A 13,827-nucleotide genomic window follows, 5' to 3' on the forward strand; every position below is an offset into this window, starting at 1 on the left:
TATTAATTGTGGTAAATCTGATTTGTGAGTAAGAGTGCATCTTAAATAGGCTGAAGAGCAAAACTGTTGATGCATTTCTAAATACAAGGCGTTTTTCATTTGTTAGTATTGTATGTTTACTGTTTGCATATGTGTCGATTAAAATACTGTTTGGTAAGGCTGTCGAAAGACCGGTATTTCAGTCGGTCAAAAGGGAATAAGGTTTGTCGTAGACTCGGTCAGTCGGATGGTCGTAGTAGGAGTCAACCGTACAATCAATCGGTCGGTTTGTCAAAGAATCATGCGGTCTGTCGTAGAATCGGTCAGTCGGTAAGTCAAAGAATCTGTCTGTCGTCGAATCGGTCAGTTGGATGGTCGTAGTAGCAGTGAACCGTAGAATCAGTCGGTCGGTTTGTCAAAAAATAATCCGTCTTTCGTATTATCGGTCAGTCGGTTAGTCAAAGAATCGGTGTGTCGTAGAATCGGTCAGGGTCAAATAATCGGTCTTTCTTATTATCGGTCAGTCGGTTGGCTTAGTAATAAGTCAGACGTTCTGCCGGAGAAAAAACGGACAGTCGGTTTGTCGATGGTTCGGTCAGCCATATTTCATATGGGTCGGTTCGTCAGGTTAATAAAAACTGTTTTGGGAGTATTATCTGTAGTTCCATTTTATTTACACTTTAAATCCCGCGTTTACCGTGCCAAAATGGATTTACAGTTGGTTCAACGAATCAATTATGTTTATAACAAGCAAATGGATTTATAACAAAACATTCTCCTTCAAATCCACATCAGTCACCAAGATATGGAAATCATTGTTAGAAGAATGTTGTATACAACTTCAAAATGATTATAAAAGGGTTTTATCTACTCGAGTATCCGAAGAGCTATACAATCAAGTTTATATTTGAAATTGCGGTTATGTTTGAAGTGTGTGTTTAGATAAAACAGTAGATTTAACCCTGATCTATATTTAAGTAGTCAGTCTGATAAAAAATGAAGGTTTGTTTTTAAGAAAAATATTCTTTTGTATAAATAACATACTTATGCGCACAAGTGCGCCCCCCCTTAAAATGTTAAAAGTTGTTTTTTAAGTCAAAATCAGAGATATAACAACAAAATTTCAGACTTAAATAGCTAATATTTACTTAGCAATGGATTCAAGCCCCATCTAACTCACATTAAACCCACATACTGTTCGTATTCTTGAAGAAGGGGGCGTAAATTCACAGTTGTACGGTCAAAGTGCGCCCTATCTTAAGCTAATCTCTGAACCCACATATATACACCTAAAGTCCAACCATCTAATGCTAACTTTTGAACCAGCCCCTGCACTCCCGAATTGGGCCTCGTCTAAAGCTAACATCTGGACCCATTTCTGTACGGCCGAAATGAGCCCCGTCTCAAGCTTACTTCTGAATCCGCCCCTGTACACCCAAAGTGCGTCCCATCTAAAGCTGACATCTCAATCCGCTCCTGTACGCCCTAAGCGCGCCCCATATAAGCTAACCTCTCAATCCGCCCCTGTACGCCCGAAGTGCGCCCCATCTAAAGCTGACATCTCAATCCGCTCCTGTACGCCCTAAGCGCGCCCTATATAAGCTAACCTCTCAATCCGCCCCTGTACGCCTGAATTGAGCCCCATCTAAAGCTAACCTCTGAACCCGCTCCTGCACGCCCGGAGTGCACCCCATCTAAATCTAACCTCTCAATCCGCCCCTGTACGCCTGAAGTGCGCCTCCATCTCAGACTTATCTCTGAAACCGCCCCTGCACGTCCAAAGTGCGCCCCATCTAAGGCTAGCATATAAACCCGCCCCTGTTCGCCCAAAGTGCGCCCTATCTAAAGCTTACCTCTGATTTCGCCCCTGTATGCACAAAGTGCGACCTATCTTAAGCTAACATCTGAACCTACCCCTGTAAGCTCAAAATGGCGCCCCATATAAAGCTAACCTGTGAACCCGCCCCTGCACTGCCGAAGTGCGCCCCATCTAAAGCTTACCTCCAAATCCACATTTGTACGCCAAAAGTCCGCCCAACTAAAGCTAACCTCTAGACCCACCCCTGCACGCCCGGAATGCGCCCCGTTTAAAGTCTAACTCTGATATCGCCTCTGCACTCCCAAAGTGCGCCCCATCCAAAGTTAACTACTGAGCACGCCCCTGCACGCCAGAAATGCGCCCCATCTAAAGCTTACCTCTAGACCCACACCTGCACTGCCGAAGTGCGCACCATCTAACCCTTATCTCTGAACCCGCCCATTCAAGCCCGATGTGCGCCCCATCTATCCCTAATCTCGGAACCCACCCTTGCTGTGCATAATTATGTAGTATCACACGTCAGTATTTTGTTTACAGTTTTAATAAATTTAACGGTGCAAAGTATAGATCGATGCACAAAATAAACGCATAAATTTTGTGCATTGTTATGTTCAACTAATTTTACCTTAATGACCAAAACAAGACAAAAAGCTTTGTGATTTGTGTAAACATAAAAACAATATTAGCCATATTTTAGCGCGGGGAATTTGTGGCCACGTAGCTATAAACTTACAAGAACGTTATTAAAAGTTTACTGTTGTTTTATATTCTGTATATATCATTAAAATACTACTCAAATGAATTTCATGTTTAATATTGCTTCATTAAATCTGTTTAATAGTATCACAATACCTGCCCTTTTCTATTGTTTAGGCTTGGTATTAAATTCGAAAAGGTGTCATTCGGAACAAGCGAGTTCGAGTTAACGGGGCTCGACTATACTGAATCTTATTGAGTGAAGATTGGTTTAGAAATACCACACGTAAGTGTGTTCATTATAAACAAGCTGTTCTTCTTACATCAAAACCATTATAAACAACGTGGAACTCATATGTTCACCATATCTTACTGGTCGACCATCTGTAGTAAAACGGTGCTTAACTATAAATGCTCATTAAAAACATTTCAATAAAAGTGATCTACTATGGTCTCATAAGGTAGAAATTCCATGTTTACTGCACTTTTTTTTAAATTAAACTCGTTATCCTTCATACGAACCGTTGTTTTCGACATGTAGTCATCTTTTTTAGTATATCAAAACAATTGTATGAATTGTAGTAAATCTTATTTGGGAGTAAGAGTGTATCTTTAAAATAAAAAAAAAAATATAAAAATAATCTGACTCACCCATTCTTATAGCGTTCGTCTTTTTCTGGACGTGTTCTTGTATGCATTGTTTAACGTAATGCATACGTTCCCTTAACGCCTCCAGGTGACGTTCTGTGTCTAACGTATTCTGACGGAACTCATCCACCGTAACTGTGACGTCATTAGTTAACGTTTTCAACGCTTCAACCGGGTAATCATCCGTTACGCTAAGGTACTTATTTAATGAGAAAACGTCAGCATATTCGTCAACAGATTTGTTAAACTTTTCAAGACTAAAGCCTTCCGGTGTTGGACTAGGCGGGGGTGTTTCCGGTTTCTTCTGTTCAACTTCCGCTTCCGCTCCATTTAATCCACTACTCGCAGAATTGTCAGCTAACTCTTCCGTATTATCTTCCTCACCAACATCTTCAACCTTATTTTCCACAACTTCCTCCGTCACCTTCTCCGTTGTCTGCTCAATCGTTGCTTTCGTCTGCTCGTGTTCGTCAAATGTCGCCTGCCGCAACGTTTTCCCAGAATCAGTGTTCTGTAACCCGCGTTGGTTTGTCTTACGTTTGTAAGTTCCGGCGTTTGAAACAGCAGGGATCGGGCCTTTCGATTTTACACTGGATCTCCGACTGCTACTTTCCTGCGAATTTAAACCCTTCGACGGCATTGTATCGTCTGTTTTAATGATTTCGGTGGAAACACTTAAAAAAATTAATTCCGTTCCTAAAATAGTTCAAAAACTTGTACTTAAAAGAGTATCTGCATCCAAAGAACACCCTTACTTTAGTTACGATAAAATAAAATACTTGATAAAAAAGCACTGCCAATAACAGTCTGGTGAAATTGATATCTTGTTTCCTTTGGAATGCGGTCACTTCTGCAATCTGGACTAAATCTGTTCACAAATCTCCGACCACTTCAAATAACCCTTAGCAAAGTCACAAAATGCGGCCACTTGTTTTCAATAAAAATCATGTAATAAACAAAATCTTCAACTATCAATAATAAAAGCCACACTCATGCAATCGTTATGGTTTGCAATAAAGGTAAATAAATACAAGGTTCCTGTCATATACCAAATGTAACTCGACAGTTTTTCCGTTTGCAATAATACACTTGCAATAAATCAGCTTTCGTAAATATCACTCGATAATCCAACCTCACTCGAGATGAAAGGCTTGCCGAAGTTCGATTAAAAGGCACAAATTCCTCACAGCTATTTAATCTAATGACACCATATTCAAATCACTCGAAACCGTGCCGACCGGAGGGTATTGCAAACACCGCCATGTTAGTGTTCTGAAAATAAAAAAAAATGAATGTTGATTAATTTTACAGTTCAGGAACCAGTGTCAAACACTTTCGAATGTTTACATTTTATAATGCGGATTATTCAACTAATATTTGCTTAATGCCAGACAAAGTAATCAATCATTTTTCATAAGTAAAGATTTAGCGTCAACAAATACTTAAGCACACTGTGCACAACTTATAAAAGCACTTAATCACTTTCATTTCGGGGATTTTTTTTGTGGTTAAATACGTGTTTTATATTGATCTACGTAAACTATTGTTCACATCATCATCATCATCATCATCATCATCATCATCATCATCATCATCATCATCATCATCATCATCATCATCATCATCATCACCACCACCACGACAACCATCACCACGACCACCATCACCACGACCAACACCAACACCATCACCATCACCATCATCACCACTACCACCACTACCAGCACTACCATCACCACCATCATCATCATCATCATCATCATCATCATCATCATCATCACCACCACCACTACCACTTCCATCATCAACATCATCATCATCAACAGCAGCAGCAGGCATCATTATCATTAGCAGCAGCAGCAGCAGCAATATGCTGCTGCTGAGGATTGCGTTGGTAATCACAAAATGGTTGGTAATAGTGATTAACTGGTATAGACTTTATAAATATGAACATTTAGGCACGTTTACATCATAAAAACACACACACAAACATAATAATATCCATCTTCTAGAATGTTTCCCTCGTAAAGAAATAATCAACTCCATTAACACCGGAATCATGGCTTAATTTTCCAGATATGCTATTATAACTCCATTTCCGATTCAATAAATAAAAGCAGAAGTGTGTTATTTAACATTCAAGATAAAGACACTTAAAGCCCTTTCGCTTTACCTCCTCGATTTGTTTTGTCGATATCAATAGTCGGAGATTGATTTTGTTTTGTTCACATAATCAATTTATCTTGGAGTTGACAAATGCATTCAATTCCATTTCTTGATGACAACTGGAGGAATGATAACCTTATTACTATTGTACGACTTACCGACGTTTCAATTTCCGTTTTGCCTTATTTGTTTTGAATAAGTTTAAGAGTGATTAAGTTTTCTTTTCGTTAAACTGTACATGCCTTTAATTAAGAAATGTCTTATTAAAAAACACACAGAAAAACATACGGGTGGACGAACGGACGGACGAGTGAGCAACGAGCGACGATTCGACAAACGGACAGAAAAACACAAATGAAAGGCATACACACGGAAGGACAGACAGGCAGACAGACAGACAGACAGAAAGACAGGCAGGCAGGCAGGCAGGCAGGCAGGCAGACAGGCAGGCCTGAGGCAGGCTGGCAGGCTGGCAGACGGACAGACAGACAGACAGACAGACAGACATACCTATTGCACCAGTACATTGTAGTTAATTTTGATTCCAATAAGCCTTTAGGTACCTTGACCAGCATTGGTATAAAAATTTTTAAGGCAAGACAGACAGACAGACAGATAGACAGACAGATAGACAGACAGACACCATACTTCACATATTTATTGCGCCATTACATTGTAATTATATTTGATTCCAATAACCATGTAAGTACCTTGACCAGCATTGTGTATACGTTATAGAGAATGTTAGTAAACCTAAAGCCAATGCAATGTGTAATATATTGTTATAAACAAAATTACATGGATTATTTCGTATTTGTTGTAGCTTAATGTTACCAATTCCCTACATAAACTGACGTAACGAAATTAGGATTAAGTAAGCGGACTCAATCATAGTTAACTTGTTTAAAGCTGCATCTCAACTTTTTTTTATTTTTTGTCTTGGAACAAGCCGATTTTTGCAAAAATCCATGGAAACAAGTGATACAAGACTGCTGACAAAAATTTAGATCGCAGATTTTTATACTGACGTTCAAAAATTAATGTTTTATGCATTTTGCTTAAACCGTTAGTAACGGTTTAAGCCATTGAACATTAACTTTTGAACGGAAATATGCAAATCTGCGATCTGATCTTTTGTCAGCAAACTTTTATCATTGGTTTGCAGATATTTACACAAAAAATTTGCTCTTTCCAAGACAAAAAATAAAAAAAGTTGTTAAAACGGTACATCTGTGAGAGTGCAGCTTTAAAAGTTCAAATTGGAATCCTATTCCTCAAGACACAAATTACATACAAGGTTTTTAGACCCAGGAAGTTTGCAGAAAGGGTCAATTTGTGTCCGATGTCATTTGAGATAGAGGACAAAAGTTCAAACGGCAACGACTGTATCCATGATATATGTGCAGTATTTAATGTGACTTCATAGTTAAAGGGACTGTACACCAGATTGGCACCATTATTTTCTGTAACGAATCTCAGGACAATTATTTAATAAAATGTTTTACTCTTTGATATCATTGTCGCCAAAAGTGCAGTCCAGTGCTGTCTTCACTGTGCTACGAAGGCTTACATTAAACCGTTGGAATATTTAATCTATATACCTAACATAGCTGTTTTATCATACGGAGTACAGTCCCTTTAAAAGCAAGCTATTCCTAAGGTACTATTATCGCCAATTGCATGATGTAATTACAGGCGTATTTGCTCATTGGAGTCCTCATATAAATACAAGTGTATTTTTCATTGGAATCCTTATAAAATTAATAGCTTATTTGGGCATTTCTTACTTTCTTTCTGTTTCGTTTATAGTAAAGACAGACTATTTCAAACGTCATTACGAAATTATGCATTATTTGATTTATTTTGCAAGAAGTTTATAGTATTAGATCCGATTAGTTATTCAAATGCATGGATTAAGTGCATAAGTCAGTTGTCTTTTGTGATATATTTATCAAATTCTATAGATACAGTTGTTACTGATATGATACAAATATACTATTTCATAGTTTAGTTCACTTATGGATTTATGATATGTTTATCAAACTCTACAGGTAAAGTTGCTATTTATTTGATACAATTATACTTGTTTATAGTTAACTTGTTCGCTATTTGTATTTGCACACGTAAGCCACTGTATTCGATGAATTTGATAACGGGTCATGTTGGCATATTTCAAATATATATATTGTGTGTTATATTTCTTGTATTGGTGGGGTGCTGGTGGTTTTGTGGTGGAGTGGTGGTGGTAGGTTTGTTAGGTGGGGTGGTGGTGGTTGGGTGGTGGGGTGGTGGTGGTTGAGTGGTGGGATGTGGTGGTTGGGGTGGTGTTTGGGGGTTGCGGTGGGGGTGGTGGTGGTTGGGGGTGGGGGGGGTGGGGGGGGGTTTGGGGGGTGAGGGGGGGTGGTTGGGGTGGTGGTAGTTGGACGGTGGGATGGTGGTGGTTGGGGTGGTGTTTGGGGGTGGGGGTGGTGGTGGTTGGACGGTGGGATGGTGGTGGTTGGGGTGGTGTTTGGGGGTTGGGGTGGGGGTGGTGGTGGTTGGGGGTTGGGTGGTGTTTGGGGGGTGGGGTTGTGGTGGTTGTGGGGTGTGTTTCGGACAAGGAAAAGCTTGAATATTTAAAGCTTTAATTTTGTATGGCATTTGAATACGTAACATAGAACGATGTGAATATGAATAAAACTACTAAAGATAACCATGAGGTACTACTCATTGTGGATGCATCTGTATTACAAGATTTATAAACAAGAGTATTGAAATGTGATTGTGTGAGTGTGTTTATTTTAGATTGTTTGGATTGTTTACAATCTTGTAGTTCGCCATGACTAGGTAAATATTATTTCAACAGTTTTGGCACACATAAGCGCTGAGCGGTCTACAGAATACAAGAACACGACTCATTTTCTTTGTTATTGTTTTCATTTGTATATTATAAATGGAATTACATTGGTTGGCATTTATACATACATGAGCTAAACGATTTTTTTGAAAGATATAAATAAATGGTATTACTTGCATAGTTATTAGACTAGTCATATTTGAAAAATAGTGCATCGCTCCCGGTCCTTAAGTATGTTATGAAATTGTATCTTTGACTATAATATGGTATATATATATATATATATATATATATATATATATATATATATATATATATATATATATATATATATATATATATATCAGTGTCGTAGCCAGATTATAAAAAAACACCGAGGCAGAACAGTCTATGAGGGTCCGGGGGGTTCCCCCACACCCCGGATTTTTTTTTTGCAAGAAGCGATTTCCTGCATTCTGGAGTATCTTTGGTCGATGGTTTGTATACATTGACGAATGAAGTAAGTCGAAAAAAAGTTATTTTTAGAGCTATAGAAATTGTTATATGCACCCCAAAACACCGAGGCAGCTGCATCGGTGTGCCTCAGTGTAGCTACAGCACTGTATATTAAATAGAATTCCTGTTAAGTCTATTTCGATTTTCGGAAATAAAAACGCTTTTGACTATAATAATATATAGTATACCTATTTTGTTTTTCCATTTTGATATTTAGAAAGAAACATATTTTTCTTTATTATAGTATCTTTAATATCAGTGTGTGTATACCACGTGGTAAATTGTCTCATACATGTTACGTCGGAAGGCACCATTTTGCATCGAATGAAGACTTCAAACAAAGATAACTATACGTTTTCTTCCCAATTTTAAATAAAACAAAGCGCTGTCTACGCCGTTTACGGAGCCCCGCATTCAATCTTTTACAAGAGTTTGATTAAGAGTTTAGTTTCTTAAAACACTTCGACAAACCTTTTCACAATATGGCCGTCTGACGGAGCACTGTCAAAACATTATTTTGGAAACAGGTTTGTCGAAGTGTTTGATCAAACGAATCACCTTATCAAACTCCGGTAATGAAACGAAGGTGGGGCTCTTTAAGCTACATAGTCTGCCATTTGTTTCATTTAAAATGGTGTAGTAAACGAAAAGATATCTTTGTTTAATGTCTTCATTTTAAGCAAAATGTTGCCTTCCGACGTAGCATATGTGACGTAATTTATCACGTCGTATACACACAATGAACTGATATGCCTGCTAAATCTATTTTGTTTTCCCTGTTAAATCCCTTCCGATTTTAAAGAAGAAAATTTTTTCATAAATAAAAATATTTATTACTATAATATGATATGCCTGTTAAATCTATTTTGTTTTCCCTGTTAAATCCCTTCCGATTTTAAAGAAGAAATTTTTTTCATAAATAAAAATATTTATTACTATAATATGATATGCCTGTTAAATGTATTTTGTTTTCAGAAAGGAATATTTGACTATAATCTAATATTCCCGTGAAACCTCTTCCAACTTTCAGAATGAAACAGTTTTCATAAATAAAAGAATCGATCACTATAATATGATATGCCTGCTAAATGTATTTGGATTGTCAGAAATAAACAGTGTTCATGTTTATACCAGTATCTCTGACTATAATCAAATATCCCTGTTAAATCCCTTCAGATTTTAAAGAAGAAACATTTTTCATAAATTAAAGAATTTATGACTATTATTATATATGCCTGCTAAATGTATTTTTTTCAGAAGGAACATCTTTCATATATCTAGAATCGTTGACTATAATTTAATATCCCTGTTAGATTTCCTCATATTTCAGCTAAAAACAGTTTTCAAAAATAATAGAATATTTGACTACAAATATATCTATTTATCTAATACACTATTTGCAATTTGTTTCCATCAAATCACTTATTAAAATATAAAACAAATACATTACCAATAGTTTATAATCCACAATCTGCATACACTAAATATTCCAATAAGTTAGGATCTCACTTTGAGAAAGTAATATAAAGTTTGATCGTAAATATTTGACACTTTGTAAACTCATTCAACTAGTTTTGAACAGGAATATATTTGCATAGCAAAATTATCGGCTTTAAAGGCGATTATCCAGGTTAGAAATAAAACAATGTAACGATTTTGAAGCGCTAATCCAAACCTAATTATGTTCGTATTACTAATATATCAGATAGTCGCAAAAAATCGTTTACGCGTACCTTATTGTTTTATGTCACGTACGTTTAAATTTGCGACTATCCAGGTTGGAAGTAAAACAATATAACGATACTGGAGCGCTAATTCAAAGCTTATTGTGTTTGTCTTGCGCAGATATCAGGTAGTCGCAAAACACGGCGTGTACGCGTACCTTGATTTTTAAGTACACGTACAGTTTAAACTTGCAATTAACCAGATTGGAAATAAAACAATGTAACGATATTAGAGCGTTATTCCAGCTATTTTTTTCATCTTACCCATATAGCATTAAGATTGTGAACCTCATAGACGCACATGTAACAGTTGCAGAATAATTCAAAAGTCAATTTTGAAATTTAACGTTATATCCGTACGTTTTCTTTACCTTCTTGTGTGTCCGATAAAAAGTTACATAACGTTTGCAATACTAACGTAAATAAACAAGTGATACTGTTTGCATGACAAAATATGCATAAATGATAAAACAAATCAATTGATTTGTTGTTTTCTTCCGCGTGGCTTAAAATTCTATGTTGGTGAAAGAATGAAATAATTTTATTGGCTGTTATTCGTTATTTGACTTACAATCCGGAATATCCCGAACATTCCCGAGCATTCCCGAATATTCCCGAACATTTCCGAGTTCCCCACGAAATGATAAAGTTAATTCAATGTGCAGAATATCAACGCTCGGCTCTATTGATATTCATCAAAAGTGTTGATTTGAGTGAAATCAATTGATTTGTTGTTGTTTTCTTCCGCGTGACTTATAATTCTATGTTGGTGAAAAATGAAATAATTTTATTGGCTGTTATTCGTCATTTTACTTACAATCCGGAAATTCCCGAACATTCACGAACGTTCCCGAACATTCCCGAATATTCCCGAACATTTCCGAACATTCCCGAGTTCCCCATGAAATGATTAAGCTAATTCAATGTGAGAATATCAACGCTCGGCACTGCTGATCTTCATCAAGTGTTGATTTAAGTGAATATTGAATTTTGTTTGATCCGCAACTATCGGGATCTTATTAAATTACAGACGTAACTTATCCCAGCAAAGTACCTAATGCCTTAATAAATGAAATAGGATTATGTCCGATTATAAAGCATAACATTTAAACTGATTGTCTGTGGTATAGACAAATTTCTTAATTGTGTTAACAGGTTATTTGCAAATTTATTCTGACAAAAAATATTTTATTTTAGAAGTAAGGAGTAAAGTCCATTTATTTAAAACTTGATATTTTAAATTAATTTATCTTTATATTCGTTTACAATAACAACGTCTTTTGAATCCAAGGATAATAAATTCTCACGTCAAAAACACAGTAAAACAACAGTAACAAGCCCAGCAGTGTAAAGTATAAACCGTGTCCGTGACTGTTTAAACCGTGTTCGTGACTGTATAAACCGTGTTCGTGACTGTATAGACTGTATTGACCGTGTTCGTGACTGGAAAGACTGTATAAACATGTTCGTGACTGTATAGACTGTATAGACCGTGTTCGTTACCGTATAAACAGTGTTCGTGACTGTATAGACTGTATTGACCGTGTTCGTTACCGTATAAACCGTGTTCGTGACTGTATAGACTGTATCGACCGTGTTCGTTACCGTATAAACCGTGTTTGTGACTGTATAGACTGCATAGACCGTGTTCGTTACCGTATAAACCATGTTCGTGACTGTATAGACTGTATAGACCGTGTTCGTTACCGTATAAACCGTGTTCGTGACTGTATAGACTGTATAGACCGTGTTCGTTACCGTATAAACCGTGTTCGTGACTGTATAGACTGTATCGACCGTGTTCGTTACCGTATAAACCGTGTTCGTGACTGTATTGACCGTGTTCGTGACCGTATAAACAGTGTTCGTGACTGTAAAGACTGTGTTCGTAACTGTAAAGATCGTGTTCGTGACCGTATAAACAGTGTTCGTGACTGAAAAGACCGTGTTCGTGACTGTATAAGCCGTGTTCGTGACTGAAAAGACCGTGTTCGTGACTGTATAAACCGTGTTCGTGAAGTGTTCGTGACTGTATAGACCGTGTTCGTGACTGTATAGACCGTGTTCGTGACTGTATAGACGTGTTCGTGACTGAAAAGACCGTGTTCGTGACTGTATAAACCGTGTTGGTGACGTGTTCGTGACTGTATAGACCGTGTTCGTGACTGTATAGATCGTGTTCGTGACCGTATAAACCGTGTTCATGACTGTATAGACCGTGTTCGTGACTGTATAGACCGTGTTCGTGACTGTATAGACGTGTTCGTGACTGAAAAGACCGTGTTCGTGACTGTATAAACCGTGTTCGTGACGTGTTCGTGACTGTATAGACCGTGTTCGTGACTGTATAGATCGTGTTCGTGACCGTATAAACCGTGTTCATGACTGTAAAGACTGAATATACCGTGATCGTGACTGTATAGACCGTGTTCGTGACTGTATAGACGTGTTCGTGACTGAAAAGACCGTGTTCGTGACTGTATAAACCGTGTTCGTGACGTGTTCGTGACTGTAGAGACCGTGTTCGTGACTGTATAGATCGTGTTCGTGACCGTATAAACCGTGTTCATGACTGTAAAGACTGAATATACCGTGTTCGTGACCGTATAAACCGTGTTCGTGACTGTAAAAACTGCATAGACCGTGTTCGTGACCGTATAAACCGTGTTCGTGACTGTATAGACCCTGTTCGTGACTGTATAGGCCCTGTTCGTGACTGTATTTATGATAGGCATTTTCATGCGTATGTATTAACGCTATTCGTGACAGTATAGACCCTGTTTGTGACTGTATAAACCCTATTTGTGACTGTATAGACCCTGTTCGTGACTGTATTGGCCCTGTTCATGACTGTATTTATTATAGGCCTTTTTCATGCATATATATTAACGCTATTCGTGACTGTATAAACCCTGTTTGTGAATGTATAAACCCTGTTTGTGACCGTATAAACCCTGCTTGTGACCGTATTAACCCTTTTGTGACCGTATTAACCCTGTTTGTGAATGTATAAACCCAGTACGTGAGCGTCTCTATCCCTTTCTCTTCCTCTCTCAGTCACCCCTGACTCCCTCCCCTCCTCCCCTCCCTCCATCCCTCCAACCCTCCCGCTCCTTTCCCTCCATCCCTTCCTCCGATTATTTCTCTCTCTCTCTCTCTCTCTCTCTCTCTCTCTCTCTCTCTCTCTCTCTCTCTCTCTCTCTCTCTCCCCGAATCAAAGCTACGATGTCAGCAGACAGTTGCCGAGGATTGACAACAACCTTTATCGTCAGTTTTTTTACGAACACCTTGTGGTTATTTTTTAAATCTTTATTAAGTATTTGGCAATGTTTATATTTGTAGTACTAAATGTATTACATTTGTCAAAAAAACATAACAAAAGCTATCTCGTCAGTTTATTATTCTTTTGAATTAAATAAATCAATCTCAAACAAAGCGATACACAAATGAACACTATCGAACAA

General features: G+C 37.7%; 1 protein-coding gene across 1 annotated transcript in view; it reads right to left on the minus strand.

Annotated features, from left to right (window-relative positions):
- Positions 1-10,390, minus strand: part of LOC128221375 (death domain-containing protein 1-like) — a 42,107-nt gene extending 31,717 nt beyond the window's left edge. The window contains exons 1-2 of the mRNA XM_052929983.1: positions 10,090-10,390; positions 3,146-4,414 (exon numbers count right to left, since the gene is read on the minus strand). Coding sequence (XP_052785943.1) covers positions 3,146-3,782 — 637 coding nt within the window. The 5' untranslated portion in view covers positions 3,783-4,414; positions 10,090-10,390. The remainder of the gene's footprint in view (positions 1-3,145; positions 4,415-10,089) is intronic.
- Between the last annotated feature and the right edge of the window lie 3,437 nt (positions 10,391-13,827).

Source organism: Mya arenaria, chromosome 16 (assembly GCF_026914265.1).
Source record: "Mya arenaria isolate MELC-2E11 chromosome 16, ASM2691426v1".
NCBI classification, from domain to species: Eukaryota; Metazoa; Mollusca; class Bivalvia; order Myida; family Myidae; genus Mya; species Mya arenaria.